The sequence below is a fragment of the Epinephelus lanceolatus genome, chromosome 2 (assembly GCF_041903045.1).
Source record: "Epinephelus lanceolatus isolate andai-2023 chromosome 2, ASM4190304v1, whole genome shotgun sequence".
Lineage (NCBI taxonomy): Eukaryota > Metazoa > Chordata > Actinopteri > Perciformes > Serranidae > Epinephelus > Epinephelus lanceolatus.
Genome location: NC_135735.1, coordinates 52,367,462 through 52,386,769, shown reverse-complemented (window position 1 = coordinate 52,386,769; position 19,308 = coordinate 52,367,462). Strand labels below are relative to the sequence as shown.

General features: G+C 43.7%; 1 protein-coding gene across 2 annotated transcripts in view; it reads right to left on the bottom strand.

The window, feature by feature from the left end:
• adamts17 (ADAM metallopeptidase with thrombospondin type 1 motif, 17) overlaps positions 1-19,308 on the bottom strand; it is a 526,549-nt gene that overhangs the window by 157,832 nt on the left and 349,409 nt on the right. For both annotated transcript variants that reach the window (XM_033627478.2, XM_078162521.1), the window contains 2 exons: positions 2,401-2,570; positions 1,969-2,096 (listed from right to left, as the gene is read on the bottom strand). In XM_033627478.2, the coding sequence (XP_033483369.1) occupies positions 1,969-2,096; positions 2,401-2,570 (298 nt within the window). The remainder of the gene's footprint in view (positions 1-1,968; positions 2,097-2,400; positions 2,571-19,308) is intronic.

Sequence of the window (19,308 nt, the reverse complement as noted above, 5' to 3'; positions counted from 1 at the left end):
GCCGAAAGGAAACTGGCTTCGCTTCTCGCCGCTTCGAGGCTATTAGCAGCGCTTCCGCGTCCGGTGTGGCCCTGGTGTAAGGAGGCAAAGAAGAGCAAAAAGGAGAGTGATAAAAGAAGAGGAAAAACAAGAGTAAACCTCAGTCAGAGGTGGAGGGAGCTCTGTGATCAAAGAGGCTTCAAAACCAAGTCCAGCTAGCTTTCTTTCTAATGGATCAGTAAGTAACACGGCTAAATGTTAGCTAGACGAGAGGGGACTGTACTGTACTGGCTGCTAGTTAATTCCTAGCTGGCCAGCATCGCAAATCGCTGCAACCAGGGACAGGGTAGCAAGTGTTGGTCGGCTGACATCCTCATTGCCATTCTATGGCAGCCCTCAGACAGTGATACCCCCCTCCCTTCCTTCTGTTCTCTTCTCACGGAGGCTGCTATTGACGGACATCGCCCAGCTAAGTTACGCCTGGCTAAGTGAACACTGAACTTTGTTTAACCACTCAATTTGAGCTCCAACCGGCCGCATCGTTTCTATACGGTACCGTTTATTCTAGAATTGGGACTGTTTACATGTGCATTCCACTGTGTCTACTGTTGTTTGTACTGATACTGTACATATTGGTATAATTTACTGTGAGTTGTTTGTACTGGTACTGTGCATTCTGGTATAATTATTTGCATTACTATTTGTTTTTTCTTTAGATAAATCTGATAATTGTTGCTTGGTCTCTTTACTCATTTATTTAGTAGTGTCCACACACCTTTTCATTCTACATATACAGAGCCGGTGGCTTTACAGCCTACATTTTATTTAATTTAGAGTCTAATAGAGTCATATTAGTGATTATCTCTGATCCCCATGGTCAATTTGGTCGTTGCGACAGTGCGACGCAACACCACTGACGCTAGGTGGCACTAAGCTAAAAAAACCCGAATCCTATCTGTTGCCTCTTTAAAACTAACTTGAGATAAACCCAGTCCTAACTTACATAATATCCGATCCAGCATTTTAGGCAGTACTGTAGCACTCAAATTACTTCAGACAATTTGTTCAGACAATACCACAATAAGAAAAATCAGAACAATGCATCTTGTTTAAATGTTTATGTATTTACCCTGTTTACACCTTAAAAAATAGCTATAGAGGTTTTGGAATAGGTTACATATAAGTAATGTGATTGTGGCATGGATAGTATTTATGTTGCTTACTTTAAAATGTAAAATTGTGAAGTTTGTAACAATATCAACCCTTTAGGGAATCATGTCTAGTACCCCAAATCACTGGCACAGTGTTTCCTAATCACTGAAAATATAACATCAGGCATTTTGCATGAATGTAGGTGCTGTCACAGTACAGGTTAAATTCAGCATTATCTGGTTTCACTCCATGTTTTTAATCCCTTGGCTTGCTTACTTAATGATAAACTAAAAACATAACCTGACCAGACCAAACATTACTTCTGTTATTAAAATGCCAGACACAATACTACCAGGTTCTATGTCTCATATCATTGATGACATTGTGTGTTTTGGTGAGTCAGTAAATCATGGCTTAAAAGGTGGGTGAAAAGGTCAGAGGCCAAGAGGTACTCAAAATCTATGAACATATGAGGTTTCCAAAATTTGAATTGTATCAAATGCACTACTGAATCTTTTTCTGTTTGTTACTGACTCATGTCTTGCAGATGCAGTATGTTGGATAATTTACGTCATACAAAACTATGTTATTTGCTAGAAAAATGGGTACCCAGTAGTCACATTAGAATCTGTGTGAACTATGCAAATTATGCATAAGTTCTGAAAATGATGTCCTCAGTAAACATTTTTACTGTTTTTTAAAGGATGGGAAAATCAGTACATCATCATGTCGAAGGTTTGAAGGTGTGTGTGTGTGTGTGTGTGTGTGTGTGTGTGTGTGCGCATGCGTGCGTGTGTGTGTGTGTGTGTGTGTGTGTGTGTGAATATGCATGGGTACCTGACACTTTCCATTAACACAGAGGTCAGCCTCGTATGGTCCACAGGGCGTCCCATCCATCACTCTGTCTGCCATCAGGACTGGGACATCTCGACCTACTGGGCTGCAGAACAACACACAAGGCTTCTCTGCTCATACACACACACACACACACACACACACACATATTGTACTTTCATCTTATTATTACGTTTTGTTCATGGATAAAGCAATACCTCTTTTCTTTGTTCTTCATACATTTCATAATTTTTTGAAAAACAAAGTTGTTTTCATTATGTGAACAGTTTGTTCACATTTAAGGCATACATCCTATGCATTAGCTGACTTTTTCCAGTGTGTAACCAAACAACTTTTGCCAGGGTATCTCCTGGCTGGGATCCCATAAAATAAAAACAAAAATTAATATGGAACACAAAAGCTGTTCTCTCTCACCATCATTAATAATGGCAGTCAGCATGCTACCCTTCTTCTTGCTGGAATGTCGGTCATATGACAGACACTGCAGGTCTCTGAAGCTGGGTGCCCCTTTGGGACAGGGTGGATTTTCACAGGCCTTGTGTTCCACACTGGCCTTCTGACAGTTTCGCCCCCCAGGACCAGGCCTACACACAAAAAAAAAAAAAAAAAAAAAAAATCAAAAGAGAGAAAGGCTATCGTGTGTATAAGCACTGGTATCCAACAAGGTCAACAAAATAATGTTTTTGAGCAGGTATGAGTGTGACAGTGCAAACAGGTCAGGGCTACTTTCATTTAATTATTTTGTACACACTGCACTGATTTGATACATAGATTCTACTACCAATGGACACTTAAGCCCAATTAATTAAAATGCTAAAATGCGATTTCCTACATGCTTCCTTTGACACTGATTTAAATGTCACATTAGTGCAGTTCATTAGTTTTAGTTGGAGGGCTTTTTTAATGAGGTGCCTCTCTGCAGCATGGCCATCAGCTGGCACTTCTGTAAAAAGGAGTAACGTCAGAACATCAGATAAGATAAGATAAGATAAGATACACCTTTACTGATCCCACAATTGATAAATTCCAGTGCACAACAGTCAAGGAGAAAGAGTCAAAATAAAATTTCAAAATTTAAACTTAAAAAACTTAAAACTTAAAAACTAGGCATGCAAAATAAAGTACAAAAATACAATAAATGGCGATAACTAATAATAATAATAACAATAATAATAATAATGAGAAGTGGGTAATAATGAGCAGTGGATTAAAGAGAGCACATCTAGTGCAAGTAATTGTATGTGCAAAAAACAGCAAACAGCTGTGGTGTTTATAAAGTGCCCATAGTGTCCATAAAGTGTCCATGGTGCAGTTTATTGTGAGCAGTGCTGGTTATGTAGTCTGACAGCAGCAGGCAGGAAGGACCTGCGATAGCGTTCCTTCACACACTTTGGGTGAATCAGTCTATCGCTGAAGGAGCTCTCCAGAGCTTTTATCTCCTCCTGTAGGGGGTGGGAGTCATTAGTCCTCAGAGATGACAGCTTGACTGTCATCCTCCTTTCTACCACCACCTGCACAGAGTCTAGAAAGTATCCCAGGACAGAGCTGGCCTTCTTGATCAGCTTGTCCAGTCTCTTCCTATCTGCAGCCGAGACGTTGCTGCCCCAGCAGACCACTCTGTAAAAGATGGCTGATGCCACAGTGTCAAAGAAGGTCTTCAGGAGTGCCCCCTGCACTCCAAAAGACCTGAGCCGCCTCAGCAGGTAGAGTCTGCTTTGGCCTTTCCGGTATAGTGCTGTTATGTGATTAGTCCAGTCCACTTTATTGTTAAGATGAACACCCAGGTACTTATAAGATATCACCATCTCAATGTCCTTTCCCTGAATGTTCACCGGTGTTTGGGGGAGGAGTCTGCACCTGCGGAAATCCACCATCAGCTCTTTGGTTTCCCCCCACGTTGATGTGAAGGTGGCTCCTCAGGTCAAAGTCCTGGTTCAGTTCTCTGTACTCCCTGTCATTCCCATCTGTGATGAGGCCGACGATGGCAGAGTCGTCGGAGAACTTCTGCAGATGACAGGTGGGGGTGTCGTATGAAAAGTCTGCAGTGTAGAGGGTGAAGAGGAACGGTGCCAGTACCATCCCCTGTTGGGCCCCCGTACTGCAGACAACAAAGTCCGTTACACAATCCTGGGTCCTGACATGCTGCGGCCGGTTTGTGAGGTAGTCCAGGATCCAGGATGTGAGATGATTAGCCACACCTATGTGCTCCAGTTTGTCCCTCAGAAGTGCAGGCTGTATGGTGTTGAAAGGGCTGGAGAAGTCAAAGAACATGATTCTCACAGAGCTTCCAGGCTTCTCCAGGTCAGAAAGAGCTCTATGCAGGAGGAAGATGAAGGCGTCGTCCACCACAATGCCAGACTGGTAGGCAAACTGCAGCGGGTCCATTGAAGGGCCTACTGCGGGGCGGAGACGAGACAGGACCAGCCGTCCAGAGTCTTCATGAGGTGTGATGTTAATGCCACCGGTCTGAAGCTGCTGAAGTCCTTGGGGTGCGGAGTCTTTGGCACAGGTACCACGCAGGATGTCTTCCAAAGCTATGGTACTCTCCCCAGCCTCAGGCTCAGGCTGAAGATGGTTTCAACTATGCTGCACAGTTGGTCTGCGCAGGACTTCAGGAGCCTGGAGCTGATGCCGTCTGGACCCGCAGCCTTCCTTGTCTTTATCCTCCTCAGCTGATCTCTCACCTGATAAGTAGTGAAGGACAAGCTGGAGCAGGGGGGCTGTGTGCTGGGGGGTGGAGGGTGGGGGCTGGTGAGATGTCCGGGGGAGCGGGGGTGGGGGAGGTGTTGAAGCAGTGTGCCAGGAGTGTAGGTGGGGAGGTTGGGGGATGAGGGGGGTTGCAGCCATGATGTCTGGGCCAGGGGAGGGGCAGACTGATCAAATCTATTGAGTCAGATCATTCACCCACTTCTGGTTGCCTCTGGCCTGGGAGTCTGGTTGTTTGTGTCCTGAGATGGTTTTCAGACCTCTCCAGACTCCGCTGACATCGCTCTGCTGCAGCTGTTCCTCCATCAACTTTTTATATTCTTCCTTTCCCTGCCTGTGTTTCTCCGTAGCTCCTCTGCACGGCCTTCAGCTCCTCCTTGGTTCTAGAGTTAAAAATTCTCTGCTTCTCCTTCAGGAGAGCTTTTATATCTGGAGTAATCCAGGGTTTGGTGTTGGAGAAGCAGTGTACATTCCTGGTGGGTACGGTGCTTTCCACACAGAAGTTCATGTAGTCAGCACCAGCAGCTCTTCCATCTTGTTGGGGAGCGATCTTACATTCCCCATGACGACGGACGGAAGGACTGGTTTGTACTGTCTCCTCCGGTGTCGGCGCTGCACTCCAGCGCGACATCCTCATCTCCATTCTCCGCAGCTCGCAGCAAATATCATGCCTCTCCTCGGGCTGCACTGCGGTGTGACACAGCGCTAGCAGCTGGTCCCGGGTGTAAACAATGGAGCCACGGCTGGGTGCCGGGTCCCCACACACGGTCATGTCCATGGAAAAATAGGACAAAGACCGTTATAAAGAGAGCGGTCTTCGTCTCCATACCAAAACAAAACATAAGTGCTAGCTAGCTAACTGAAAAAAACTCCAAATAAGAAAGTTAAATGAAAAAGAAATTGAAAAAAGCTCAGCCGTGAGCAGGAATTGCTGTAACAGGCGTCCGCACTGGGGGCGCCATCTTGAGAGAAATACACAGAGATCCAATTTATCACTGTGAATATGCCCAGCTTAATTCAAAAGTAATCACACATGATTGTAAAAAGCAGTGTGTGAAAGTGTATGGGTACACTCAGAGTGAAATGTGTCTGTATATCACACTATTAAAAGCAAAAGTATATTTTAAATTGCATGAGTCGACAGTGACTCAGACGGCAGGCAATCTGCCTCCAACGTTCCAAGCTTTTACAATATAACATCCATCATACACCTACTGCAACAATATGAAAAACTGCTATATTTTGTTTTTGCTTTACAGTAATAAAGGCTACTGTGCAGACAATGACTGTGGATTCTCTGTCTAATCTGAGATTCATCAGACACACAGTCTCTTCAAAATGCACTTTAAATTCAGATTTAGCAGCTTGTGCTCGTACTTTTTTCCTCTGTGTGGAACAGCATGACAGCCCACAACGTTTGAGAGTTATTTCCCACAAGATGTTCTTCAGATATTGCTTCCACAAGAATGGCATGGACAGACGGACATACAATCTGAAAATATTATGCCTCTCCACTGGCGTCGAGGCTTAAAAAATTATACTAAATTGATCTCATATGACACACACACATACCTCTTCATATGGGATTTAAGTGCTTTTCTTTTTCCTGTATAAATATTTTTGTGAAAAAAGTTTCTCAATAACTTTAAGTCATATTTAATATTCATTCAATAATTTAATTAATCATTTAAATAATTTGAATAAATATTCATATACTTTTACTTTTTACAGAATTAATCTTGAAAGTGTCAACTAACATGACCAAATTAAACACATGTACAGAATGAGCCATGCTGCGTCTCTGCTGAAAATACTAAGGTTATGGTAATTGTAAGTGCTATATCGTAGGCAACTGGACTTGCTTGCATTTCTTTCTTTTTTTTTAAAGATATTTTTTGGGCCATTATGCTTTTAATGGACAGGATAGGTACGTGTGAGGGGGGAGAGAGAGAGGGGGGGATGACATGCAGCAAAGAGCTGGATTTGAACCCGGGCCGCTGTGGCAACAGCCTTGTACATGGGGTGCCTGCTCTACCACTAAACCACCGACGCCCCATTGCTTGTGTTTCTTGAAGACATTTCGCCTCTCATCCAAGAAGCTTCTTCAGTTCTCAATGACTGGTACGAAGTTGCAGGCTATAAACCCTGGGAAACCTAGCAGGGTCGTAGGGGTCATGTGAGCTTTCAGTTTCAGAGTCGTTAAGGTCACAAACTCACAGACTCTGAAACTGAGAGCTCACGTAAGATCTAATAAAACAAGTACAGAGACAAGTGCTTTGTCTGAAGCAATCAGAAGATCATTTGTAATTTTAACTAGTGCTGTCTCAGTGCTATGATGCACTCTAAATCCTGACTGAAATTCCTGAAATAAATTATTATCATGGAGAAAATCACACAGCTGGTCTGCGACTACTTTCTCAAGGATCTTTGAAAGAAAGGGAAGATTAGATATTGGTCTACAGTTGGCAAACAACTCTGGATCCAGTGTGGGCTAGAAGAGGTTTAATTACAGCTACCTTAAAGGACTAGTGGTACATAGCCTGTTAATAAAGATAAATTGATCATGTCTCATATGTGAGTCGGCACTACCTATATATATATATATATACATATATATATATATTATAATTAGGGCCCGAGCGACGACGAAGTTGTCTGAGGACCCTATTGAAATCGTGCCGTTTATTATTATTATTATTAGGGCCCGAGCGATGACAAAGTCGTCCGAGGACCCTATTGAAATCCTGCTGTTTATTAGGGCCCGAGCGACGACGAAGTCGTCTGAGGACCCTATTGAAATCACGCTGTTTATTAGGGCCCGAGCGATGACGAAGTCGTCTGTAGGACCCTATTGTAATCGCACTGTTTATTATTATTATTATTAGGGCCCGAGCGACGACGAAGTCGTCCGTGAGGAGGACCCTATTGAAATCGTGCCGTTTATTATTATTAGGGCCCAAGCAACGACAAAGTCATCCGAGGACCCTATTGAAATCGTGCTGTTTATTATTATTATTATTATTAGGGCCTGAGCGACGACAAAGTCGTCCGAGGACCCTTTTGAAATCGTGCTGTTTATTATTATTAGGGCCCGAGCGATGACGAAGTCGTCCGCGGAGGACCCTATTGAAATCGCGCTGTTTATTATTATTATTATTATTATTATTATTATTCCGACATTTCTTGTCCCAATTTTGCCCCTTTCCCAAATTTGAAAATGCTCCTAACTTTTTGGGCGGTTGCACATGGTCGACGCGAAATGCCGAAATAGCGCCCCCTGCAAATTTTCAAAATACCCTCCCCATTGGGGTTAGTTTGTCGTAGGCAAACGAAATTTGGTACACACATGTATCATACCCAGACACACAAAAAAGTCTCTTAACGTCATGGTAAAATCCCAACAGAAAGTCAGCCATTTTGTTTTGAATTTTTTCATTACGGCAATTTCCACAACTTACATTTGAACGAACTTGTCCTAGGGATTTTGTCCAATCGACTTCAAACTGGCTACAGATCATCCAGAGACCATGCTGATCAAAAGTTGTGCTCTGCATGTCTGTCGGTCAAAGTGTGTGGCTGCTAGGACGTGACAAATTTTGGTGACGTTTCAGTTTCTCGCCATCGAATTTCGAACGGCTCTCACGCCCACATGCTTGATCGTAGCAGCTTCAAACTTGCTGAACATGATGATGGCTCTGCCCTGAATTCCCCAATATGTTAATATCCTGCCTTAATGATAGCGCCCCCTAGTGGAAACAGGAAGTGACCAGCTTTTACTTTAACATGTACTGATGCCACAAACTTGACCCCATCAACTTGTGCAAAATTCGGTGCAAATCGGCCAATAGGTGGCGCTCTGGTTGCAGTCTAATAAGTCTAATTTACGAAAGTAAATTGGAAAATCTTCAAATCCTCTTCAAAACTCATCGACTTTCAACCTCTTCTTGTCCCTCATACTTTGAGCTAGAGACACCATGTCAACTTTTAAAGAGTCAGAAGACCTTGAGCTATTGGGCATGTATTCAGTTTCTACTTTTTGGAAAAATACATACTTGGGTTGGGTGCCGACCTGTATACTGGAAATGTAAGTAAGAGATGACGTTTATTTTTTTATTTATTACAGCTGACAAGACTTCTAGGTGCACGGCCCCCGACGGCAGTATGCCCCGACGCGCGTGGACTGCGAGGGCCCGTTCATCGCTGCTTGCAGCTTTAATTAGGGCCCGAGCGACGATGAAGTCGTCCGAGGACCCTATTGAAATCGCGCTGTTTATTGTTATTATTATTATTCTTGCGACATTCCGTGCCCAAATTTCGCCCCTTTCCCAAATTTCAAAAATGCTTCTTCTTCTTCATTTTGTTTTGAATTTTTTCGTGACGGCGATTTCCACAACTTACATTTGAACGAACTTGTCCTAGGGATTTCGTCCGATCGACTTCAAAGTTGGTACAGATCATCCTGAGAACATGCTGATCAAAAGTTATTAAAAGCTTTTCTCTATGTCAAGGGGCGTGGCCGCTAGGGCGTGACAAATTTTGGTGACTTTTCTTTTTCTTGCCATCGAATTTCGAACGGACCTCCCGCCCACATACTTGATCTCAGCAGCTTCAAACTTGCTGGACTAGATGATGGCTCCGCCCCGAACGCCCCAATATGTTAATATCCCACCTTACTCATAGCGACCCCCGATGGTAACAGGAAGTGACCAGTTTTTACTTTAACATGTACTGATGCCACAAACTTTACCGCATCAACTTCATTCCACTTCTAATGCATGCAGAACAAGTTGGTGAAGCTACCTTATGAACACTGTGAAACACACCCAGTCCACCCCAGATTTAAGTGGAGCCCCACCCACAGGCCAGGGATGTTGAAAGTGCGGAGACCCAACCAATGGTGACCCTACCAAAACAAGACAGGATGAATGCTGGGGGTGTGGACAAAGAGGCCACATCAGAAGGGACTGTCCAACATGGAGACCATGGAAGAGCCAGGCCACAAATTAGCAAAAGGGGTGCCCAGAAAAGCCTAAGGGGTAAAATGATATCCCTCTCTCCTTCTTGCAAGAGACATTTTGTGCCCATTACAAGTCAACATTATGTGCACACAGGATGGTCTCTTCGTGGATTTCCCTGATGACCCACAAACAAAAGCAGGGATGATGTCTGTAACCACACAACAAGAGAATACTGAGATTGTGCAACCACTGTTATACTGGCTGCAACTGATACCACAAGAAATGACACTGAACCACCAATGGAAGACATGGGAGCGATGGGTGCAAGCCCAGGTGGAAAGTCCAACGGACCACAGCTGCCGCTACACTGCACTCTTCACAAAAGGACACCAACAAAGATAACACTGACCCCAGAGCAAGAAGCCCTGTTAAGTCAGGTGCCAAAGAAGTTCGCCAAAACACAAAACCGATGTAGGGCTTGCCAAGTCGGCAAAGATAAAACAAGGTGCTAAACTGCCCTAAAAACAACATCTACTCAAGCAGCACGTCATTGATGGAATTAAGCCCACTATGATGGCCTGGTGGAAGCCAGGGTCTTGATGAAAACCAAGAGCCCCCGTTACACTCCAATCTTTCCAATTAAAAAAAGCCACACTCATGATTACTGATTGGTGCATGATCTGAGGGCTATCAACACTATAGTGGAGGCTGAGACACCGGTCGTCCCTGACCCACACTCACACACTACTCACTAACATCCCACCAGTAACACAATGGTATACAGTGATAGATCCATTCAGTTTGCTTTAGTATGCCACTGCATCCAGATATGCAACATCTTTTTACGTTCCAAGGCCACTAGTATCAGCACACAAGGTTTGCCCAGGGCTTTGTACAAAGTAACTCTATATTCAACAGGGTGCTGGCCTAAGACTTGCAAAATTTGTAGGTACCCAGTACTGTAATCCAGTACTTGGACGATCTTCTAATCCGTAGTCCCACAAAAGAACAGTGTGAAAGAGAAACTGAGAGAAACTGAAGTGTTAACAGCATTAGTAATAGGAGGACACAAAGTGAGTAAAGAGAAATTCCAATTCTGCCAACAGAAGGTCAAATACCTAGGCTGACAATTGCATGGGGACAAGAGACTAATTGTCCCATTGCAAGTAGAAGCCATGGTCAAGGCTCCAAAACCACAAAACAGCAGGGCTCATGCTGACTTTCTTTTTGATGGCAGGGTACAGTCGGCCGTGGATCTGTGACTATGCCCTCAAAACAGCACCATTAAGAGCCCCGATTGAAGCAGCAGGACAAACAAACAGTGCTGCCCTCTTGCGCTGGACAGAGGAGGCAGAAGGGTCATTCCAGGCATTAAAGGAAGATATGCAGTCCGCACCAGCACTTGGCAACCCTGACGACTCAAAGCCACTTCATTTGTATGTCACAGAATGCTCGGGCTATGCTAATGCTGTGCTAATGCAAGACACACCAATGGGAAAACAACCATTGGCCTACAACAGCACAAAACTGGACAACATTGAAGCAGGATTGCAACCCTGCTACCAGGGACTGGCAGCAGCAGTGTTTGCATTCCAAAAGGCCTCTTCATCAACAACGTGACATCCAGTGACACTATACATGCCCCATCAACTGCATGCACTGCTCAAGAGCCCATGGTTTGTTTTGATATAAACCAGACAAATAGACTATGAAGTTGTACTTTTATACTCACCATACAACATTGCAACACTGTTAACCGTGCAACCAGGATGAGGGTACCAACAGATGGCACTCATGACTGTGTTCAGAACACAGATGCATTCATGATTCAGTGATTTACACAGTCAGATCAGAAGATCACGGCAGATCTCATGCTGTTCGTAGACAGTTCATGTTTCAAAGATGCAACAGGTAAGCATGCTGGTTTCAGTATTGTACAGTTAAAGAGGCAACAGATAGCATCTTTTCCTAAATATATCTTTATGAAAATAATGTGGATTGCACAGGGTAGTGGCCACAGTAAAATCAGACTCAAATCAGAATCAGTATTTACATAGGTTACTCAGTGGCTTTGCAATAAGCTTCTGCTACCAGTGCTGAAATTTCACGGAAAAAATCTGCTTTACGGCAGGAAACGTGTCATGTATTGCAAAACTGGTCGGTCAGCCAATCAGGGACTGGAGCGGGTCCTTATGAGGAGTTGGGCATGAGATAGTTGAGTCACGGGGGCAAAGACAGACAGACAAAGTTTGTAGACAAGTGAAAAACGGCCTAGCAAAAGAAAACGAGCTAAGAGCAAAAAGGAGAGTGATAAAAGAAGAGGAAAAACAAGAGTAAACCTCAGTCAGGCATTCAAGAGATGGAGGGAGCTCCGTGACCAAAGAGGCTTCAAAACCGATGTCCAACTAGCTTTCTTTCTAATGGATCAGTAAGTAACACAGCTAAATGTTAGCTAGACGAGAGAGTACTGTACTGTAATGGCTGCTAGTTAATTCCTAGCTGGCCAGCACTGCAAAACGCGGCAACCAGGGACCGGGTAGCGAGTGTTGGTCGGCTGACATCCTCATTGCCATTCTACGGCAGCCCTCAGACAGTGATACCCCCCTCCCTTCCTTCTGTTCTCTTCTCACGGAGGCAGCTATCAACGGACATCGCCCAGCTAAGTTACGCCCAGCTAAGTGAACCCTGAACTTTGTTTCCCATTCAATTTGAGCTCCAACTGGCCGCATCGTTTCCATACGGTACCGTTTATTCTAGAATTGGGACTGTTTACATGTGCATATTGGTATAATTCCACTGTGTCTACTGTTGTTTGTACTGATACTGCACATATTGGTATAATTTACTGTGAGTTGTTTGTACTGGCACTGTGCATTCTGGTATAATTATTTGCATTACTATTTGTTTTTTCTTCAGATTGCTCATTTATTTAGTAGAGTGTCCACACACCTTCTCATTCTACATATACATAGAGGTATACCGGTGGCTTTACAGTCTACATTTTATTTAATTTAGAGAGTTTAATATTGTAATATTATTGATTATCTCTGATCCCCATGGTCAATTTGGTCATTGCGACAGTGTGACGCAACACCATTGACACTAGGTGGCGCCAAGCTAAAATAAACAAATCCTACCTGTTGCCTCTTTAAATGAGAAAGATACTTTCGCGACTATCCAAACAACACACATTGCTCAGCCATGCTCTGACCAGCTTGCAGAAATCAAAGCTTTGACAGCTGCATGCCAATTAGGGACAGCAACTTAATGTATACATGGGCTCAGCCTATGCATACAGTCATGTATACGGTAACACAGGCCTGGTTCTAGGCCGGCATATATGAGGGGGCAGTCATAAATGTGAAGGGGGCATCATGCTCCAGCACAATTTTGCCATAGGTAGAGCTGACAAATAAAGGTCACTCACTCACTCACTCGCAGGATGTGGGGACGCTGTGTGAGTGCCCTATAGAGGGTGTCAAAGCACCGTGGTCTCAAATGTGCTCGCCGCTTGTTTTGTTGTTGTTGTTGATAACAGTGTTTCTACATGGAATTGGGTTGTTGTTAGCTGTGTGTCCAACCCCCAGCCTAAAGAAATGGATTGCACTTTGTCAGGCCTCTACCCTAAGACCTGTCCAACTTGGGTGTCCCACCTGAAGACGAAGCTCCTGCTGGTATAGCTCTTAGGGTCACTGAGGCACGCAAACCCCCTGACCACAATAAGGTGGCAATCCCTCAGGGAGGAAAACTGAAAAATAAAATTAACAAAAAATAAAATAAAAATTAAGAAAAAATAAAATAAAAATATCCTTCATCCAGGCACAACCAACATCTTAACATTTATCTTATTGGATGGCCATGAGGCATCTAGGCATATGAAATAAATTTGAACCTAATAATTACAATAACCTCACTGTGGCCAGTATTTACCAAAGCTAGTCTTATAAAAAAAACTTCTCAAACTAACAGAACTAACAAACACAACAGATATAGGCTAGAGCAGAACATTTTTTTTTTTTTTTTGTTTTTTATTGTCCTTTTTTTGTTGTTTTTTGTTTTTTTTGTTAGCAACTCAACAGATTTGTCTTCACTCCATTCTCCTTTGAGCTGCTGAAAGCTGCAGGAGTTAAAAGTTAATAAAAGCTTTGTAAAAATCGCTGTGATTATCAAAAAACAGCATGCAAAACTAGAAGCTGGGCGGGGCTTTACGTAGGGGTCTGGCACACACAGGGCATTTGTCCTCAGTATGTGACATACAGCAGGCACTCATCTCTCACTGTGCTTGTGTGATTGAAGAAACGTTCACACTGACAGGCTCACACTCTGTTCACACTGCTATATTTACTTTTGTTTTTTGTTATCTATATTAAGTATCTCACAACATGAGACGCTACAACGAGTTTAACGGAGCTTTACTTTACTGCTGCATTCTGCCTCACTGAGACTAAGAAACCTGCATCTTGGCTCATTTGCATACTAAACAGTGATTGGGTGTTTACTGGGGGGGAGGGTCTCTGCCGTCTGCAGACAGTGGATCACACATAGCCGGCACACAGCACGGAGTGGAGTGGAGATAGATGATAAAACTTTTCTGTTTTGTGCCATTTTCGGCGGATTTGATTTGAGGAGGCAAGACATTTGTTTAAGGGGGTATTACCTCCTCTTGCCCCTGCGTAGACCCGGCCTCGTGGTAACATATGGAAACAAAGAGGTTTTCGTATAGCTGATGGTATGCCCATCACCCTTGGAGAAGCCACTTCTCTGTTACTAGAAGCTATGCATCGACCTGCTGTTTTAGCCATTATCAAATGTCCCGTACACCAAGAGTCAAATACTTTCGTAGCCAAGGGTAACAACCTGGCTAACAAAGCTGCAAGACAAATAGCAGTAGGTACCATGATGGGACAAATTCTAACTGAGGAGAATATAATACCATTCATAAATGTATCCTCTTATTCAATCACAAGATAGGGCCAGTCTCCAAGAAAAGACAATGTGGAGGAAAAGGGGATCATTTCAAAACACAAAAAAGGGACAAAAAGGACTGTCATGGAGTTATCAAAGACATTTTATGTTACCATCCTCACTATTGCATTTGCTATGATAAACATGCATGTGCTGAAGCACATTGTGCTACAGCAAACATTTTGCAATGTTTTTACTAATTTCCCCCTACACGCAATGTGCTTCAGCACAGTGCGTGTTGGGGGAAATTACACGCAATGTGAAATTACACGCAATGTGCTTCAGCACAGTGCGTGTTGGGGGAAATTAGTAAAAACATTGCAAAATGTTTGTAAAAACAGAAAAAACTTTTTCAACTCAAACTGCACACATCCCAGTGCTAGGTGGTCCATTCAGACATTCAATGATAGACTACATTGACATAATTAATCAAGAGGGGAGAATAAGGTACATCTTAATAGTGGTCTGTCATTTTAGTGGGTGAGTAGAGGCAGTGCCTACAGCAGGACCAGTTGTTGGATTAGTAGCAAAGTTTGTGTAGAGAAGAGTTTCCCAGGTTTGGTACTAAGTTCAGATAGCATACGTTAAGACAATCGGCTGTATTTTGTAGCTCAATCATTTTAGGCAGCATTGAAGATGCTTGGGATCAAGTAGAAGTTTGGGTGTGTCTATCCTCCTCAGTCGCAGAGATAGTTGGGCAAGCTCCAAATTACTCAGAAAGAGAGGTGTGCCATGATTCACGGTAAAAATCTTAGTGATCTGGACTGATGAAGCTGACAAAGCCTTCGCTAACTGAAAAGGCTTACATCTGCACTGCCAAAACCTGACCTAATTTTACTCAGTTTGTTGACCAAAAGGACGATTACATGACATCTGATTTTGACACGGGGGGCGGCAATCGTTGGTCCATGGGACTTGGGTTGGGAACAGGAGGGTCGTCTGTTCAAGTCCCCGTCCGGACGAAATATGGAACGTGGACTGGTAGCTGGAGAGGTGCCAGTTCACCTCCTGGGCACTGCCGAGGTGCCCTTGAGCAAGGCACCGAACAACCCCTTGGGCCGCCTATCCATGGGCAGCCCCCTCACTCTGACATCTCACCACTTATTGCATGTATAGGTTCTGTTTGTGCATGTGTGTATTACGGACCTGTGTGTAATTGACAATGGAGTGAAAAAATTGAATTTCCCCTCAGGGTATTAATAAAGTATATAAAAAAAAAAAAAAAAATAGAGTGAGGAAGCAGACAGTCCTAGTGAGGAAACGGAGCAGTGGTAGAGACAAAGCCAGACAGGAGAGAAGAGAGTCAATGATCAATGAAATGAGAGGGGTGAAGCTAACAGTCTTATTGGGAATGGTGCTGATGTCTCCAACTGTCACTCAGAGAGACATACAATTAAGAACACAGCTCAAATGTTGATAAAGACTAATCTAGGGTAAAAACAGACACAGCCATAGACCAAAAGGAAGCATTTAGTTAACTGAGAATATCCCAGTGGAAATCAAATTTGTGTTACTAATACAATGTAGAAATGAATTATGGCCTCCAAAAATTAGTGTCATGAAATTATGTTCCACCACCAACAAAGCTAAGATCAAATGCCACCAGCTAGTGAGAAATGGGGGTCACATAATCTGTAACAAAAACAGCACAGCAGCCGATGATCCAACTTATGGTGAAAAAAAAGCAATGAGAGTGATGACAGGACAGTTCCCTGTTCGGGTGGAGGACGAAGTGGAAATAGACATGGACACAATAGGGTTGGATCTGATTGATGACTGGGAACCCTATGACAATCTCACTTTCAATTAATCACCTGGGAGTCTTCATCCACCTAATAAACCAGAATGGCTGAGTCTGGCATAAGTAATAAGCGAGTACAATGAAGCACGCAGAGTACGACTAAAAACCTAAGATGCAAAAATGACAAAAACAAAGACAATCAGTATGGCCAAAGCCTACAATTCGTATTAGAGCACTACCATATGGACCATCCCGCCCAATAATTCTAAATCTTGGTTACAGTATTATAGCCGCATGGGACAATCACTTGAGCATTCTTCACCAGACCCCCTGCATGATATAAGAATACCAGATATACGTTGTAAGAGTTGGCAGAGGAAAACGTGCACTGGAATGCTAGGAATGGTGAGCAGGTGTCGCCCCCGATGGAGACCATCTACGATGCGCAAAGTATCAAAGGGTCATGCACCAGCGTCGCTGGAGAGACCTTTACGTCCCGGTCCCTCCATGCCAAAGCACCATCAGAAGGGACTTTTCATTCCTCATCTAATATGTGATTTGTTGATTATACACCGAATGTTATGTTAAGCAATACACCGGGTGTTTTCATATATACAGGTGTGACTAATCATGCATGTTTTCTGTAGAACCAAATAGACAGGGTACGAGTGAACATGTCAACCAGAAAGAGTCACTTGGTGGTGTGCTGCTTTGTTAGCCGGCAGAAGAAGGCTGGGAAGATGGTTCCAGGTGCAGTCTTTGTTGGGTCCTTTGTTCCAAAGGTGAAACTCCGAGGAAGCTGGTTGCTCAGGGTTTAGCAGAGTTAGACGCTGGGTGCTAACTCACTTAGTTACTTGTTGCTGGAAAGCTAGTTGCAAACTTTGTGTTTGCAAGAGAGTCTGTGATCAATTGCCCTCCCTTTAGTGGTTTGGGGCAAGGAGCAAGGGTCTGGGCCTCTGCTGTTCCAGGCCCAGCCGGAAAGAAGTGTGACCTGTTGAAACTCCAGAGCAAGAGAGAGATCTTTGGAAGGGAGCACAGTTTTGGGACTTGAATCTCACTGAGGTGTGAGGTGAGATCTCCTGTGGAGATGGGTGTCACATAGCTTTCTTTGTTTGGAGAACAAAGAGCATGCAGAGGAAAAAGCCTTTAAATCAGTGATGATTTTACCAAATGATAAATCATCTGTGGTCCTGTGAATCCCAACAGCCCCCCTTTGGTCAGAGGATTGCACTTGATGTGTAGTTCTCTTCTAAACCTGGTGCATTCTTGCCCTGAAAGTATACGTGTCTCAAACATTTGTAATATTCTCTAGGATTATCAAGATGTGAATGTTTAATTTGGAGGGCTGCAACCATAGAATCAATCTCGTCAGCAGTGGCAGAAAATGGTTCTTTCAGTGCTTGACAGAGCTTTGTGTAGTTACTTCTGACACTGGGATACTGGTACTGAATAAACTTGTGGACAGCCTTGGAGCTGGTCTTCCACACAAGTTTAATCTTCTCCCTTTCAGTTGCCTGGGGCAGGTCAACTAGACAGTTGTCAAGCTCTCTCAAATAATCATCAACATGCTGATCACAGTTGTTTGGATCAAACAGTTAAATGTCTTCAGCTAAAGACTCAAGCACTTCAAAGCGAGGTGTCCTCTCTGGTGAAGGCGAGACTACATTAGCATTCCTAAAGAGGTGTGAATCGCATGCTGCAGGTCTCTGGGGTTGGAAGGCCAAGGTTGAATGGTTTTCAACCCCCCTTTCCACTTGCGCATGGGTGAAATTGTCAGAAACAGTGTCTGCGATGGACATGGGACAGAAAATCTTATAGAAGATATACTACATGTCTCCTCAATGTCTATGTTTGGGACATGGGAAATCAGGTCACTGCTACTTCTGTCTGTTGGTGGAGGTTGGGGAGCTGACTTGATTCCCAAAGACTTAGGGTCTGGTGGGAAAGATTTCCACTTACTGAGCTGAGGAGGTGTTAACCTCTCATCCAGGGAGGAGTAGGAATCAGAAAAGCCAGAATCACACTGGTTGTAAGACTGTGCTGGGGCTAGATGTTCTGATCTAAGCCTAAACAGTTCTTCTTTATGTGAGCAGAGGTCTAACTCCGCTGAATGCAAATCATCTAAATAGCGCATGGCTTTCTTGTTAGCCATCTGTGCTTCATGGAGGAGGGAAGCATTTTGCGCTCTTAGACTTTCTACCTCCTTTTCTAAGGCTGATTTGCTCTGAAAGGCAAGGGTGGTTTGCCTGTGAAAGATCAGAAGCAAGAATTTTAACAATGTACTACTGGATGCAGTCTGTGCATCACAGTTGTCGCTGAGTAGAGAGTTTATCTCGTCCTTGCATTCCCCAAGACTCAATCTGCTGATGAGTTCTGGACAGCCAGAGTTTAGGCTCTGTGCAATGGAATGAATAAACTGTTCTAAACAGGGGTTCGCCATTGTTAGGTCTTAAAAGGAGGGTAAGGCTAAAACAGGTTGTCCTAGTACAAGTCCAATGTTAAGTTGGCTGTGGTGTTGCTTGGCAGACACCTTTGAGTGTAACTTGTGATGCACACTAGCCTAACAAAAGAATGTGCTGGTCCTCACTGTGGGGGTAGCGTGGAGGAGGGGTCACTACAACACAAACAGGTACCAAAGATAAGGGACAGGAATTTATGACGGTAAATTTTCCTGCAAAGATAACAACATGCACTAACTAAAATGCGTGGCACTATCAGTTAGAGAATTGTTTCTTAAAGTTAACTCAAGCTGGAACTTAGATCGTAACAGCGAGGTACAAACTTCACAGGGCTGGTAGCACACTGTGGCGCTTATGCTCTACCTTTTACTTAGGCTGAAATGCTTGGCAGTAACAGCCAGTTCTCACGTAAACTCTCTGTGTCACAGGGCCGGTGGCACGCTGTGATGAATTTCAAGGGAAAATAGGAACAACAGAATCAACTGCAAAGTTT